The sequence below is a fragment of the Camarhynchus parvulus genome, chromosome Z, assembly GCF_901933205.1.
Source record: "Camarhynchus parvulus chromosome Z, STF_HiC, whole genome shotgun sequence".
In the NCBI taxonomy this organism is placed as follows: domain Eukaryota; kingdom Metazoa; phylum Chordata; class Aves; order Passeriformes; family Thraupidae; genus Camarhynchus; species Camarhynchus parvulus.
In genome coordinates, this window is record NC_044601.1 from 36,564,095 (window position 1) to 36,581,917 (window position 17,823).

At 38.5% G+C, this 17,823-nt stretch overlaps 1 protein-coding gene across 4 annotated transcripts in view; it reads right to left on the bottom strand.

Moving 5' to 3' along the window:
* AOPEP (aminopeptidase O (putative)) overlaps positions 1–17,823 on the bottom strand; it is a 186,158-nt gene that overhangs the window by 150,999 nt on the left and 17,336 nt on the right. For all 4 annotated transcript variants that reach the window (XR_004061498.1, XM_030968819.1, XM_030968818.1 and 1 more), the window contains exons 4-5: positions 12,292–12,454; positions 7,608–7,856 (exon numbers count right to left, since the gene is read on the bottom strand). Coding sequence is in view for 3 of the 4 variants with exons in the window: in XM_030968819.1 (XP_030824679.1) it covers positions 7,608–7,856; positions 12,292–12,454 (412 nt within the window). In the remaining variant the exon portion in view is untranslated. The remainder of the gene's footprint in view (positions 1–7,607; positions 7,857–12,291; positions 12,455–17,823) is intronic.

Below are 17,823 nucleotides of genomic sequence, written 5' to 3' on the forward strand. Positions count from 1 at the left end.
TTGTAAAGAGGTAAAGTAATATGCATGTATTTAATGATTTCTCTGTACTTCCATTTGTTTTAAGTGTGATTGGTCTTGCAGTCTACATTTAAAATCTAAAATCTGTTACCTGGATCAGGTTCTTTCTAGGTGGGGCTGGTAAATTGCAGACTACTAGTAATTATTGTAGAGACTAAGAAAGCTTCCCATACTTGGTATAGCAAGTCAGATCAGAGATAATTGCATGACAGAAGCCTGTGGCTGCTTTGAACACTGTCTTTCTTTTGGCCCTTTAAAAATTAAGCTTACGGCTTCAAAACAATTGGTAGCATTTATTATCTTCTTTCTTACCACTCACAGCATATACCTGCAAAATCTCTGCATTTATGAGCACTCTACTATTTATATCATTCAGGAAGTTAAGTGGAATGGTCTAATGTTGCTGACTGAATATTAAACAATAGATATTGCTACTGATCTATAAGCAAAAGTAATTTTCAGTCATCATCTCTATTGGTAGGGGAAAGAGTTGAGAGAGATAAAGTAAGACACAGGGAGAAAGAATTCTGAAAATTAATTTCAAAATCACAAACTCAGTGTTCAATAATGACAATTAATTTTTCTCATTTCTCCATGTTCTAGCTCTCTAGAAACAGGTCACTTTTGAGGGAAAATTATACTTTTACTTTATAAATGCCAAGCAACTCATATAACAAAAATAAAATCATTAGTATTACCTACACACCTATATATGCACATATGTAAAGGGCAGGTATGGATATATATTAGGCATACACATATACTATATATATATACAAACACAATGTGCATAGAAACATGCTGGTCTCTCACACATGTGTGTACAATAGCCACACCCATTTTTCCTAAGCCAAACCACTAAATGTCAGCTTTAAGCTGGGAACAGGACTTTACAGCTATAAACCACTGATATACATGTTTATATTGGAAATGCTTAGGCACATTTAACTATAATGATGTTAACAGGCTCTGCCATAATTCTAATCCTAGAATTTAAAAACACACAGTTACCATTTTACAGTAGCATCAAAAAAGCCCCACTACCTCTCCAGCTTCAATGACCAAAAGCCCTTTTAAGAATTCATGTGCCACACACCAAAAGTAGCAAGTGATTTTTAAACTCCTAAAACTCTTTATTCATCTCATAAAATTACAAATAGTAACAATGTAAAGTTACATACTTGAAACATAAGTAAGTCCACATGTTTTAAAACATCCTTTTTTGTATCAATTTTGGTCAGTAAGGTCAGACTGAGATGTTATTGTCTTGTGATACTATCCCATAAGAGAAGCATCTTATGATAGGCAAATATTGTACCTTGTCTTCCAAAAGCACTGAGATACCTCTTTGGAAAACTATCAGAAATGCAAAAGAAACCCCCCTGATGCTGCAGAACACGCATCTGGTTTCTCTGTTAAAATGACAGTTTTAATGTTATGAGTTAATAGACCAACGAGGCACATTAATAAGGAAATACATTACACCTCAAGTACTCTGAATCCTGTTTTGATACCAAAATGACAGCTGGATGGAGGACCGTGATTGCAGTGGTACAAAGCCTACTTCAGACTTCAGCTAAGGGTCAGCAAATATCTTCAAGAAAGGGTTAAAGCCAGAATATTTGGCAAGAAGGAGAGAATAGTTTCTCGCTAAGTAACCTTGCAGGTGGGAATGCTACAACTGTCACTGTTGTAAAATTCCATTTATTATGCCTAGTGTTCATTCTCTACCTCTTTGGAAAAGTAGAATTCCTGCACAGAGATAACTCTGTATATGCTTGAGCCTCTTGCTGGAAGAGAGCAAGATCATAAAAATACTGCCTTGCAATGAGCGGTGTATGCATGAGATATATTGGGGTGGGCAGCAGGCGCCCCACTGTGCCCTCAGGCAAACCAAGCCTGGCAGAGGCTGTGTTGCTGTGGGTCTCTTTGCACTGGGATGAACTAAGCCTAACAGAGCCTGTGTTGCTCTGGGTCTCTGCCCAGTGTTGTTAGTGGGTCAATGAAATAAATCTACTCTTTGCATTTCAGCTGCAAAGTGGTGGTTACCCTGGTTACCTCTTTGTGTCAATTCATGCAACTTCTAAATGCCACTAGGTCCATATGTCTGTGTTGTACAGCCACATACTCTGATTTACTGCTATCACAGCTAAGACTCAATTTTTCTTCCACCATATTTTTACTTTTTGCTTGATATTTTGTACATTATTATTTCTGTGTGGATAACCAACAAGTGATATGCAAAAAATAACCTAAATATTAAAGGATTACTCTTGTGAATATTTTATCAAATTAAAACAACTGGAAATGTGCAAAAAAGTGTGTCTACATTTGTATTGACTCAGAAAAAGCTTCTACAGTAGTATCAAATAGTAAAACACAGTTCTGCAAGACTGAACAATATTTACATTTAACTTTGACATTTGAATGTTTTCTAGTAGCCCTGGCTGATTTTCTATAGGCTTGTCAGTTGTCATCGCAACACTGCAGACATCCAGAACAGACAAATGATGGCTACAGATGCACTGATCAAAAAGGTTGCTTCAGCCTTTTCTCTTTTCAGTTTAAGAAGTTTACAACCTTGGTGACATAGACTGAAAAGACTCAAGACTTCTGCTGTTACAACATTTTTTGAAGAAACAGATATTCTTTCTTCAAAGAAGAAAGCTGTATGTACCAAAGACAATTTTTTAACATGACAGGAGAAGAATGAGTAAGATCTTTATGAACAGGAGTTTAAAGCTGGGTTCCTAAATCCATATTTAGTCAGCTATACAAGCAGACCTGATTTATAAATATTCCAAGCATCCTCATCATGAAACACCATTTGGGTTTCAAGGGTGTCCAGCAGAGTTGAAAATAAGGCCACTAATTTTAGAGCCTAAATAGAATTCAAATTATCTAACACTAGGACTCTGTTTTGAAAATGTCAGAATCTTGCTCAGAAGTTCTTTGGTTCCACTAGCTTTGCTGGGCAAAATCATCTGTAAGTTCAGAAGAACTAGGTTAGACCAGATGCCCATCTATCCCACAGTCACTACAAGTACTAAGAGTTTCAGGAAAAAGTAGCAGTGTGGTATATACCAAAGGACACCTTCCTCATCATACTCTTCTAGATCCCAGCATCACTTGATGCACCTAGAAAGATTATTTATACATGGTACTAGGATAAGAACATTTCTTTGTGCTAGCACTTAGTACAAAAGTAGTACATTAATACATTAATTCAAACAGAAAAAGCAGTAATCTTACGTTATTCAAACAATGTGTGCTGGAAACAAAAGTTTAAAAACCATTGTTTCAAAAAGAGAATTTCAACTGATGCAAAGGCTTACAGTTCTCAGGAGAGTAAAATAAACATTAGCACATTTGCTCTGAAGAAGTAGAAGATTCTAAGCAGTTTCTAACACCACAGAAACACAAGGAATTGGTGTGACTATGAAAAATCTAAAGTAATTAAACACTGCAAGAAAAGTCAAAGTCTCAAGTGCAAGCTCAGGTGGCACTAAAAGTTAGAGTTTCTGTATTTGAAAGAATATTTTTCCTCAGGGAAGGAAAAAGAGCAAGGAATTCAGAGTCTCTTCAGGTTCTGAAAAAAAGAATTGTGAGAAGAGACGCCTGAACACTAGGATTTCAAATGGGATCAACAAAACTGGATTGGGAGTGAACTGATTTGAAGAGCCCAAACAACCAGTGAATACACAGAATACCCTACTTTTCATCTGAAATCTTTCATTCAGCTCTGTTTATGTGTAACTGCTGGCTCATATGAGAGCATCTGCAACTGATGCTCTGTTGTTAAATACCTCTGATATTTAAATGCCAATGGGGTCAACAACTCCTCAGGAAGTACCATATTATCAACAACATCAAAACATAGTGCTACTTTTAATCTGATTTTAACCTCTTCATTCTCTGAGTGCATAAATGATATGCATCTTTCAATGCAGTATATGGTCAAGGATCTCTTCCATGAACAACCTAATTAGAATCTCTAGGGCCTTGTAGTCTGACACACTTCCCTATTCCTTTTACTCCAATTCACTCTCTTCTGCTAGTAAAAGAACTTAAAATTAGATAACTAACTGCTGTTACATGTTCATCACATTCTCAACATTCTAGAGAAGGCGTTGAATCTCCGGCTTTTAAGCTACTTAAATTTGGCCCACAATGCTTTATGAATTTAATTTCTGTACAGTTCAACATCATATCACCAATAAAGATGTGTAGGCCACATCATTCTTTTACTAGCATGAATTTAGGAGAAACTATACAGGATCACTTAAACTAAAACAGTGTAAAATTAAAGTGTGCAAAACTAAACCCTCCGTCTTCAAAGATCTATAGGAAGCAAGAGGAAATTATTTTTATATTTCCTCCATAAATATATTTCCATACAGAAGTCCATAACAAATTTAAAAACACAGGAAAATATGAACAGAAAACACAAGTACAATGAATATGCTTTCAACTATGGTTTTGCTCATAATGCATCTGTCAGACTTCAAGAGAAATGCGGCTGACCCACAATAGCTGCCACTGAAACAGGCAATTCAAAACACCTAATTAGATAATTCTGTGCAAGAACTATCATAATTTCATACCAATCTAATGTGTTGGGGAAACATCTCTCTTAAACAAGGAGAAGCATTTTGAGATGTGAAAAACACAGTAAGTATAATTAATGGAGGAACAAAGAAAAGTACCAAATGGTGTATAACCCTAATACTTCAGATAATTACTAAAATTCATGTCTGTTTCCTACCCTGGTAGACAGGAGTCCAATTTGAGTTCTCATAACAATAGCTTCTGTGTGCTGACATGCTGTATTGTGTTTGTACTGCTTACAGATAGACTAGAAGATAAAAAAATAAACACTATAGCAACCTTTTTAACCCAAGGTAATAGCTAACTTTTTTTTCTTTGTGTGGGTTTTGACATGGATTTGCACACAGTTTAATTGTTACCTTAAGCAATTGAGGCAGTTATCATTGCATGCATAGGAATTAACTATTTAAGTAGCTTGCTATATACACAGAAGCTTCTATTGGAAAAATCACATAAAACACAGAACAAATGAGCTATTATGAGTCACTTAACAGTCTCCTGCCCAAATACAACTTGACATTTAAACACCTTTAATTAGTTCTTACATTAGTTAAATTTTTAAAAAATTGAATGTGTTTGGCTTGATGCACTGTTAAATGACAGACATCAGGAAGTATGCACACCCCTTCTTTCATCCTTATTTTCAATGATATCGATTGCTTGGAACTGACAGTGGTTAGATGAAGCATAGGGGAATAAAAGCATAGCTTTTTCTCATGTACTTCAAAAATAAAACACAATTATAGTATTCTGAACACAGAGTCTGGACTCAGATAATGACAGATGGTTTTGCAACAGAATTCCCTGCAGGTACCTTTTTCCTATAAACTCTGGGAAAGATACATGCAGAGAAGGCACTGAAAATTTCCCATAGAGCAATAGCATATCAACAACTTAATAATGAAGATTTCTCCTACTGTACTGTGCTGTAATTTTGGCCCAGACATCACTGTCTGCTTTCTCTTTCATTTTGAACTATTTGTATGCCTTGCCTTTCACAATTCCACAGATCCCTGCTCGTATCTCACAGCTAAGTCAAATGGCTGGATTCTTTCCCAGTTATAGCAAGGCCCTGTGCCAACCCTCTAGTACCATGCCTTTGAAGTCACAGAAGACTATTGAGCAGCAGCAAATTTCATATGGCTTCAAGAATATGGCATACAGTACCACACCTCACTTCAAATCAAACCACCAGGCAAAGAACTGGAGAACCTGTGGTAGGTGCACAAACCAACTTGATGCCTTCATTGAAAACTCAGTAACCAGCAAAGGGGATCTAGAAAGCAGCGAGCCTTATATGACAGAAAAGGGTGACTGAATGCTAAAATTTTACATTTTCTAGATCTAAATGAAATTTAAAAAGCAAGTCAACTTCTACTAAAACCTATACAATATTGTAAATGTGCCAACATAATTTTCGACTTTTAACTGAAAAGAGGATTGCAAGAGGAAAGATGTAGGAAAAAAAGTCTACAGCTTGAAAGGGCCAGTCCAATCAGCTAAAGGTTATAAGACTGGTTAAAGTCACCAGGAATTTGGCGACTTGGACCATGGGACCCACTTGGTGAAACCTGGCCTGCTGATGGGGTCCATCAGTCAGAGAAGGGTAAGAGCACCTTTAGTCCTAGGCTTGCCAGGTTGGAGAAGATAGCTTTAAAGTTGCTGGGGAAGGGGAACCTCAATGCACCCCACTCATAGGATGCCCAGAGCCTGGAGAGAGGTCACAGGTCAGCACAAGGGCACCTGAAGAGCACCGCAAAAGAATTTTGCGCCAGTAAGTTTCCTCAAATCAGCTTAAAAGCCTCCATGCTAATGCATGCAGCATGGGGAACAAACATGGTTTGCAAGGCCATGATCTCATTGGCATCAGTGAAGTTCCCAGGGACTGGAAAAAAGGAAACACAACCCCCATTTTTAGAAAGATAGAGAAGGATGACCTGGGGAACTACAGGCCAACCAGTCTCTACTCAAGGTCCAACAAACCATGGAGCAGATCCTTCTGGAAACTATGCTAAGGCACATCAAAGATATAGAGGTGATTGGTGACAGCCAACATGGCTGCACTACTGAAAAATCATGCCTGAGAAGTTTGGTGGCTTTCTAAGATGGGGTTATAACAGTGGAGGACAAGGGAAAAGAAACTGATGTCATCTACTTGAATGAAAAGCATTGGATACTGTGATGTACTGTATCTTTGTCTCTAAAATGGAGAGATGGATTTTATGGAAGTACCACTCAGGGGATAAGGAATTGGTTGGATGGTCACACTCAAAAGGGTTGCAGTGAATAACTCATTGTCCAAAAGGAGAACAGTGATGAGTGGTATCCTCAGGGGTCAGTAATGGGACTGGCACTGTTCGGTGTATTTTTAACAGACACAGACAGTGGGATCAAATGCACACAGCCAGTCTGCTGATGACACCAATCTGAGTGGTACAGTCAAATTGCTGGAGGGAACAGGTGCCATTCAGAGGTACCTGCACGGGCTTGAAAACCTTCACAATTCCATGAAAACTTGATAATATAGTCCTTACTATTTGCCTTCAGCTTCTGAAGATAAGTGTTTGACTAGAAACCCACACTTTGGAAATGCTTATGAAGAAACTCTAGATTTGGATTTTAACATACTACTGTTCTGTCAAAATATAAGGCTAAAATCAATGCCAAAAGAAAACAAGACAATGACATCAAGTATTTAAATCAACAAAACCAGCTAAAGAATTTCAGTTTGACAAATGTAAAAATTCACACCTGCATATAAGCTTATATTTCCCCTTCCCTATGCTCTGTAAAAACTAAAATTAAAGGTCACTAAGGAGGCAAACAAACCTACTCACATGAAGTCAGAACAAGTGTTTTAAGTTTGGTTTGAGAAAAATAGCTCAGGAACTTTATATTGACAGCAACTTGACACTGTTAACTAGCTGGTAAGAAAGAGTCTAACAAAATACTGCAGATTGGATATTATTAAGTTTCTTTACCTAGCCATTCCGAGGCTGGAAAAGTTGGAAGGAACTATCAGAACATCAAGCCTGGAAAAGGGGTGGGTACCCAGTGTGGCATAAGCAGCTGAGAGGCACTGAGGAACTAGTTGAAGCAAATATTCTTCACAGCTTTCCATAAGGCACAAGGGAGCAAAGACTCTATAAGGAATGATTGCTTGCAACCTGGCAGCAGGATTTTGGAAGCGGCAGGGATATTCCACATGACCACAGATTTCTTCATGCCACCTGGAAATACAAAACAAAACAAAACAATACTTAATTGTGGTATCAGAAATGTGCACAACTAACTATGCTAAGACATGGATATTCTCTTGATATCAGAATGACAGAATTAATTTCCATAGAACCAACAGGCTCACTTGCATTGTCACCCAGTTCACACGTGTAGCACTTTGAAACACTCATTACTACATCTGAGTAGGACTCATAACTAGAGAGTGACTAGTCACACCCTGTTTTTATAACAGATACACATCAAAAGAATAAGTGCTCAAAATATATGTAAAGAGAACTAATAAGAATACAAATATATTTACTCAGAAAATTCCTATTCAAACTTGGCTATGAAAATAAAATTCTATGCATATTAACATAACATTAATACAAGTATTTTAGGTTCAATATCAATGTAATTCCAGGAGGGATTTTTTTCTGTTGTTGTTGTTATTAAATTTCTCCAGAAGCTTTGAGTAATTTTTTTATTATTATTAAGTAAAAAAAAAAAAAACAAAACAGTTTAGGCTCATCATGCTAGACATTCAATAGTACCACATAAGGCCAACCTTACTTTATAGAACTTTTACAGGATATTTAGAGCTCTAGCTGGAAGAAAGGAGGGGTAAATCAAATCCTTCCTAAACACTGAGTCATATACCTTCACAATAAGTTATCTGCCCAAATAGATTCTTATCTAAACAGAAATCAGCTTCATGTTTTCACCTGTTAGCCTATGTTCTCTACAGTGCACAGCCTCTCCTTGGTTTGAAATTTCAGTTTAAGTAATCTGGTTCTACTGTGCCTCGACAGGCAAAGCACCTAGCATTGCCCAAAGCACTTATGCTTGGAAGATCATGCTGACAGAGAAAACAAAATGATGACATGTAGAAAAGGATGAGATTTTGCTGATGTATTAACACTCTAGTACCATACTTAAGTCTTTCTGTCAAAGAAGTGGACTCGATGTCCTTTCATTGACTACATATGTAAAGAATCCACATCTGTTACTACACAATTTTTTGGAAGGGTGGTTTAATCTAGTATATTTCTACTCTAAAACAGTGTCACTTTGCATTTTATTATAAAAATTGAGTAACTCCATTTAACATTTACTTTGATACAGCCTTCTTAGGTCAAAATCACTGGCACCTGGACACAAATTGCATTACAGGTAAAACTCACTGGCACCTGGACACAAATTGCATTACACATTTCAACAGCTTCTTTCAGAATTCCTTTCTTTTCCTGCTACCCTAGATTTTATCTCCACTATCTTATCTGAGACACATTCTTAACTTTCTATCAACACTGAGCCAGAATAATCTTTTGCACTAAAATCAATAAATAAATTAGTAATTAATAATCAATAATAAATAAATTCCTATTACCAAATGTGCTGTACTTTGGAGAGGAATACAGCTTCAGCTTATTCTTGCAGAGGCAGTCATAATATAAACATATAAGTAGCAAAGAAATTAACACAAAGCAATTTCTAGAAGCTCATCAAATCTATCAATTATTTCAAAATTAGAACAGATATTTCTTAATGATCCTATGTAAAGTATGAAAATTTCTTTTCTCAAGATTCATTAGTATTTTTTAACCAAAATTAGTCAAGCTGCAAGTCATTAGAATAATTTAATTTTAAATTCCAACAAAAACATCAATTTTATAAGTAATGTTCCAATGTCTCAGTAGTTCCACTGTCTTAATGCTAACAAAGTATTATTCGAAACAGCTGCCTAAAAGAGAAGTATTTTTCCAGGGAAGTTTCAAACTGAGTAACAGGAAAATGTTAAACACTTAAATAATAAAGTTAAATAAATTAATAAATAATAAAGTTAAATATATAAAAACTTTTAACCCAAATCACCTTCTACAATAAAATAACAATTCCTGTTGATGCGGGAAGAGTAGTGGATCTTGTTTCCCTGGACTTTTGCAAACCATTGGCCACACTTTCCCACAGCCTTCTCCTGGACAAACAGGCAACATACAAACTGGATAGGTTGTCTGCAAGATGGGTACAAAAACTGCTGCACAGGCCACACTCAGAGAGTAGAGATCAGTGGTTTTCACTAAGACTGGCAGCTTGTCACAAGTGGAGTTCCCCAAGAAATTGTGTTGGGCCCCACACTGTTCAACATCTTCACAAACATTCTGGGTGATGGATTTGAAAGCACCCTCACAGGTTAGCTGTTGAGGTGGACACATCAGAAGGGAGAGGCATCTCAGAGACCTGTACAGGCTGAAAGGGTGGGGCTGGCCAGAGCAGTGCGAGGTGCAGCAGAGACAAGGGCACAGTCCTGCACCTGGGGTGGCACCACCACAGGGCCCAGCACAGGCTGTGACCTGCATGTCTGGGGAGCAGCCTTGCTGAAAGGGACTCGGAAGTTCAGGGGACAACCTCCTGACCAGGAGTCACAGGCGTGGCACTGCAGCTATGAGCACAATCAGGCCCTGGGCTGGAGCTGCAGGGGCACTGCTGGCAGAGAGGGACAGGGGGGATCAGCACCGCTGGCAGACAGGGACAGAGCGGATCAGCACCGCTGGCAGAGAGGGACAGGCAGGATCAGCACCGCTGGCAGAGAGGGACAGGGGGGATCAGCACTGCTGGCAGAGAGGGACAGGGGGGATCAGCACTGCTGGCAGACAGGGACAGAGCGGATCAGCACCGCTGGCAGAGAGGGACAGGGGGGATCAGCACCGCTGGCAGACAGGGACAGAGGGGATCAGCACCGCTGGCAGAGAGGGACAGAGCGGATCAGCACCGCTGGCAGACAGGGACATGGGGGGATCAGCACCGCTGGCAGACAGGGACAGAGCGGATCAGCACTGCTGGCAGACAGGGACAGGGGGGATCAGCACCGCTGGCAGACAGGGACAGACAGGATCAGCACCGCTGGCAGACAGGGACAGAGCGGATCAGCACCGCTGGCAGACAGGGACAGAGAGGATCAGCACCGCTGGCAGACAGGGACAGAGCAGATCAGCACCGCTGGCAGACAGGGACAGAGCGGATCAGCACCGCTGGCAGACAGGGACAGAGCGGATCAGCACCGCTGGCAGACAGGGACAGAGCAGACCAGCACCGCTGGCAGACAGGGACAGAGCGGATCAGCACCGCTGGCAGACAGGGACATGGGGGATCAGCACCGCTGGCAGACAGGGACAGAGCGGATCAGCACCGCTGGCAGAGAGGGACAGGGGGGATCAGCACCGCTGGCAGACAGGGACAGAGCGGATCAGCACCGCTGGCAGACAGGGACAGAGCGGATCAGCACCGCTGGCAGACAGGGACAGAGCGGATCAGCACGCCCCAAGCACAGCTCGTCGATCAGTGCCCACGGGAAGCAGAGCCTCTCCTGCTGGGTCTCACAAGTCAAGGAAGACACAAAAATGAACAAAGGGGCTGCAGAACCTTCCCTGTGAGGAAAGACAGAAGGAGATAGGACTTTCCAGGAAAGAGGAAAGAGAACCTCATCACAGTTTCAGTACTTGAGGGTCATCCAGAAAGGGCACAGAGTCGCTCTCTTCACACGGAGACACATGGCCAAGACAAGGGCCAATGGGTGTTAGATATCTTTATGTAAGCCCTTTCCCATGAAAGAATGGACCAGATGAACTTTCAAGGTCCATTACAACCTGGGCTGTTCTGTGATGCTATGATATGCTGAGAGTAATATATGAGGAAATCAAGTCCCATGTCTGAGACTTCTGCTAACTAAGGTGAATACATGTGAAAGCAAATGGTATTTTTCCAGAAACTTGTTTTCTATCTTCAAATCTTATTTTCAGGGGTATGTTGTTCTGCTCATCTACCACTCTGTCATAATTCAAACTTAATGAGTTTTAACTAGCCTGGGAGGAGGAATAGATGTGTCCAAAATAGTTACATTTCTACTAGTTTGGTCAAAATCAGCTAATAATCATTGGTCCAACTCTATTTTATAGGACCACTGTACTAGATCTTTCATGTACCTGGTCATTACACATCACCCCAGGCAAACCATTGCACAGGCCAGCTCTAACTGGGCAATGAGACCGGAGCAGTACAAAAAAGTAAGTAGGAAATATTGCAGTAGGAGTCATTAGGTATCCAGAGTGGACTGAGTCAAGTATTTTAAGAAAAAAGACAGCACCCGACATTGCTGCAGCAGAGTGTTTTTTTAAGTATACAGGATACAAATCTAATGGACGGCAGAGTTTACAAATCCTGTTGCTCACTAAGTAGCTTGCTTTCACATAAAAAGAACCACTCCCATGGAATAATGCCTTTGGAATTATTTTCCTGTCAAGATTTTTCTGTTCAGATTAAACAAGTTCTATTTTGATTCCTGTGCTAATATGACTCATTTTCACATTCCACAGAGTAAATGGAAATGCTATCTATATATCTATATATCTATATATCTAATTTTTCAATAATATTATAAACACCAACCTTAAATCAGTTTGTGATGATGGCAAGGAAACCTCAGTGTTTGTTCCAATAGCAGCTTTTTGTTTGAAGGACTGCTGTTTAACTTCCTGCCAGCACCCCACAGCAATAGTGAAGGTGGATGCTGGCATTGGCATAGACACATAGTAGTACCAGCTCAAGACACCTGTAAACAAAAGAACATTTGTACAGACTCGTGAGTCTTACAGCACATGTTAGGTACTTGACATTTTCACGTACTTGAGATTTTGGGCCAAACCTCCCATGTTACATCCTGGTATTTTTGTGGAGGAAATAAAAATAATTGCATCAAGACACATAAGAACAGTTGCATGTAACCACCACAGATTCTGTGTTCTGTTTACTTACACCTGCAACTTTGTTCTTTCTGCTGATGTTTTTACCTGTAAAAAATCATCCATAAGTGGGATGTTATTAATGCAACTTAACATGATTATACTGTCACTACCCAAGAATTACATCAGACATGAAATCTAGTAACACCTTTAAATACACAATATTAAAATTTAACTCTTTCAACATTGTATCTACTGTCTTATGATTTTGTCTTGTTTGTATTATTTCACACAACCCAAAACCTTTCCTTTGTGTTCTGGGCAGTACCAAACTGATAAGCCAGTTCTAACAAATAACACTAATGTTTGTGAATTAGACCCAGCTATTTGAGGTATGTAATATATCAACCAGGCAGTAAGAAATCAAAGCTGAGACTCAGATGAGATATTACCTAAGTCAGCAACTTGGTCATGTTACCCCATGAAGGTGCTAAAACAAGACAAGAATCCATTAGAAGGAAAAAATATGCTAAGTTCTATCATTATGGGAACAGAATGTGGGGAGACAAGGAGTATGGCACAGGATTATTGTATGTACAAACACATTTTTATAAGGTGGATGTTTTAGAACAGCATACTTTTCATTAATACAAATGTTGCTTAGATTTTCTGTTTGTCCCCTTAAAAAGGATATAGCTTAAGAATTACATCCACATATTAATTTATGGCCACAATACATAAACATACTAACAGATTCATTATCTTGAAGAGAGCCTAGCATGAGTTACAATCTGATGAATCATGTGCAAATAACTGTAGCTAGGGCAACATGAAAACATACGAACTTCAGTTATTTTGAGAGAACCTTAGTACTTGTTCTTGTGCAAAAGTACTCTGTCTAGACTATGAAACACTACTAAAAGGGAAAAAAAAGAAAAAAAACCCTACAACTAAGTGGACACCACAAGGCACAGAGGAAAGGAAATAGACAACTGCTACAAAGCATCGCTTGATTTCCTACCTTAATGACCAAAGAAGGTCAGGCTGTCCAAAGGAAGGACAAAGAAAAAAATCTTTAGTTTAGCCTCAACAAGTTTTCCACCTCCTATTTAGTGTGACAAAGCAATACCATTTGTGAAGTCTTCTGGGAGGCAGACAAAGTCTTTGCCTCTTATATGCACTAGAAACCACTTATACTCCTTCACCCCATTCCACTTTAGGCAACATCCATCAAAAACCTTTTGTCAGTATTGTCAGGTGAACATATATTACTCCTGTAATTTTCCTAAGCTCCTGTCAGTATGTAAGCAGAATGGACTTATTTGCTCCAAACACATTAAGAATAAGGAGGATAACTTTGCCAAATTTCACTCCGCCTTTTGTTTTTTTATTATTATTAACTTAACAAAGCTACAAATAAGCCAAGACAAGCAAATGCCACCTTGAGAGAAAAAGGTCATCTATGGCAGCAACAATATATTATTTCAGAATACCAAATTCCTGATGTACAGAGTTTCATTGATAGACACTGTGCTAAAGGCCCAAGCCTATACACACTACAGTTTGTAACAACTTTGCCATTAACTTACATACATATAGGACAAGGTTCAGAGGTTCTGCACTTAGTGTTACATCTAAATGCTATAAAGCATTACTAAAAGCTCCATGTAGTTATGTTAATTGTAAAAACTTAAGAATTAAATAACATCAGAGAAAATTGTAATCGAAAAACTGTCGTGTGCTTCAACTATGTTCTGAAAAAGCATGGAAGTTAAAAAGCAGTTATAGAAAACTGTTCCAAATGGCATAAGGTATAAAGGAGAAGGCTCTCACAACCGTGAGACTGTCTAAAAGGAAAGGATGTTGGTCTGTGCTAGGTAGAGATCAGAGAGTGTTACAGTGAGACAAGTTCAGTAAGACAGGCTAGAGCAAGCAAGATGGTTTTTTTCCTGAAAAACACTCCACAAACAGCTTGAACAGAATGTCTAAAAGGCAAGGCAATCAGATTAGCAGTCTAGAGAGAAGAACAGCATGTACTGCATTCAGAAATCTATACAAATTGGTAAGGAACAGAATATTTAGAGCTGACCTGATGCAAAAAAGTGAAGGTACCAAGGCCCCTTTTACTTTGCAAGGATTTTAGAAATCATGTGAACTATGGATCCTCCCAGAGTAAGATCCAAGTTTTATAATGTCTCTGCATATCTACCCAGGGCTCAGTCCACTTCCTGCAGTGCTTTTTGATGTCAAGAACTATGTAGAATACCTACATGTTTATCCTACAGTTGTTGACTGAAATCACATGCATGGGCATGACAAGTGAGTTCTCCCTATAGAACCATAGAATCCTTCAGGTTGGAAAACAGTGCATTTGCTGATCAGTGACTGAAAAGGTCTTTTTGCTGGCAGAAGTTCTCTCTGGGGAGAACCATGAAGCACTGTCTCAAAGGCAGCTCAACTAACTCAGTAACCTCGTGTCTTCTCTCACTGCTGGTAAGATTCTCTCCCAGCCTGACCTCTCCCATAACTTCACTTCCTTCCTGAGACTGTTTTCATGTCAGTGGGCTTTGTTTTGTTTTTCCTTCATCTGTATCCTATGATCTATCCCAGCACATAGATTGGGATCACAAACTTCACTCAACTCCTTTTTGCTGCTCTCCCCATCCTCTGGCTGCATTGTGCTTTTCAGTGTCAGCCTTGGATAACAGCTCCATCTCTAGGATAACAGAAAACAGCGCAGCTCAGACGTGGTTTTCTCTACCAAACACAGCATTTTGTACCATAAAAACATCTTCAGACTAAGTGAGACCACATTGGGAAAAACAAGAGGTTGGGCTGGGATTAGTCAATGGGAAAAATAGAAGTAGATCATCCCAGTCCTTGTACTTGTAATGTAATTTTAAAACAACTTGATTCTTACACATAATTCTTTTAGGCAATTATAATATATTCAAAACATTTTGTTATTTTCCCTACCTGTAATTCTGAATTTTTTTTTCAGTTTTGAAGAGCAAATCTATTGTGTCATAACTGCACTAATCATGCAGCAACAATAACCTATTCTATGAGTTAAAAGTGAAAAACTTTCCATGCAAATGTTTAACAAGAGCAGGAAATTTTAATCTATGTATAATTGTGCAAAAGAACAATTTCAAGATCGTTTATTTCTCCTACTTGAAATAATAATGATGAATGATGTAATTACTTCCTACAATTTTTAATGCATTCAGCTATCTTTGAGATCACTAAAATTGTTTGAGTCTTAAAGAGTTCATTATAACTGAAAAAATGCCAAAGATATATCTTGTTAATGCCAGATGCAAGCACATTACGATTTTTACTTACCAGTATATTTTTTGTCAAATAGTTTGCACTAACACAAACACCACAAAATACAGCTGATGTTTACTATTTACTAAAACCCACAAAGTTCAACTACCTCTACAGAAAAGGAGAAATAGCCCCACAGCAACAGATATACTAATTTATATATTAGCTAGTGCTAATATATAAACATGTAGCTAAATAAGTAGTTATGTAAAAACTACTCTCTGGTTGGAGCACCAGGATTAAGAACCCTCCAGCTTTCAGAAACTCTTTGTGACTTGTAGGGATTTTTTGATCTCATCTGAAAAACAGAACTCCCCACAGAGCTCCCTCACATTCATGCCAGAGTATTAGTTCAGCACGGGGTCAGAGGGACACATGACAAGCTCTCAACTACCATGCTGCAGACCCTGATACATCCTGGAGATCAACCAACACAAGTACTGCACTCTTTTGTTTCGCCTTGTGGAAAGTGAGGAGCACAAGCAAAAGCAACAGTAGTGTAGTCAGCAGCAAAGGTTGCTGCTGCAAACTACATTGCAGGAGCAGTGGTTCTTGTAGCACTCTGTTTTTTTCTCAGTACCAGTGTACTCCTCACTCACAGCGCAGTGTCAAAACAAGATCAAGGATTACACAGTAGTAGAGTAACCACACAAAAAGCGAGCCAGTCTGTTTCACATTTATTGGCTGAATATCTACTTGAATATGAATTGAACAAACAGAAAGGTGCTTGTGACTAAAGTACTTGCAGCTTCTATGTATTACAGTAACGTGCTGAAGGAAAGTAAAACTGACAAACGTAGAAAAATAAATCTAATGTTTAAATGACTCACATTACACACACATGTAGTGCTCCCCATCAAGCTTTCTCCCAAAGGGTATTAATAATTGCATTTTTCTGATCAACTTTTCTAAGTACTCCATAAAGAATGCAAGGTATTTTAAGCACTTTTGGTCATACTCAAATAGTTACCATTTCTATTTGTGTAAGTATTCTATCACTATTTTCAAACAAACGTGGGCTCTCTCTATTTCAAATGACAGGATCAACCACAGTTTTGTAGGAGGCAGAATGCAAAAATGGCACATATGGGAGGAAAAAGACTTGCCAAAACCTGCAAATACAAGTGGTAAATGAGGAATCTGCATATAAGAGCAAACCTAGCCCAGCTATGCACTGGATCACTGGATCCGTACATGTAGAGATGTATGTCTGTGAAGCAGGATGCAGATCTCCAAAAGCTTGAAGGACTCAACTTTGATTGGTGTTCTCTTACTGTCTGCCTGTCCACTGGTTTTAAATATGACTTTCAAAGGAAAAAAAATTCAGCTAACTTGTAATTCTATTCAAAATAAATTTATTCACAACTGCTTACCAAAATGCTAACTCATTCCAATAAATTGCATTTTTTAAAAATAGATTTTATTAATCATCCAGTTATGTATGATATTATAAATATGCACCACTAGTAATAGCATACTGTATATAAACAACTTGGCAAACTTATTTAAATTGAAGCTACCCTGGAAGGCTTTCTGGCGTGTAAAGACAAAATTTTAAGATGGATACATGTAATATACCTTCAAGAATTGCCAAACAACAAGATCTATGTGGACAGGTTATTAAAAACAACAGAACATTTTTTAACTTTTTAACTCTTAGAGGTTCTATTAATTAAACTCATGTATTTGTATTCCTAAATTCATTAAGAATTTATCCAAGGCTTCAGATTAGCACTTAAATCTTGGGTTTACTTGGACTTTAAAACATTCCTCAGAATATTACTACTTTCCCTTTTTGCCTCTGTATTAGTTTTGTAAATTTTTACAATTCCAAATGTAAGCAACAAAATGAGGGTCTCTCATTAAACTAGTTAAACACTGATGGAAAAGCTGTTATCCTAGTCTGAAG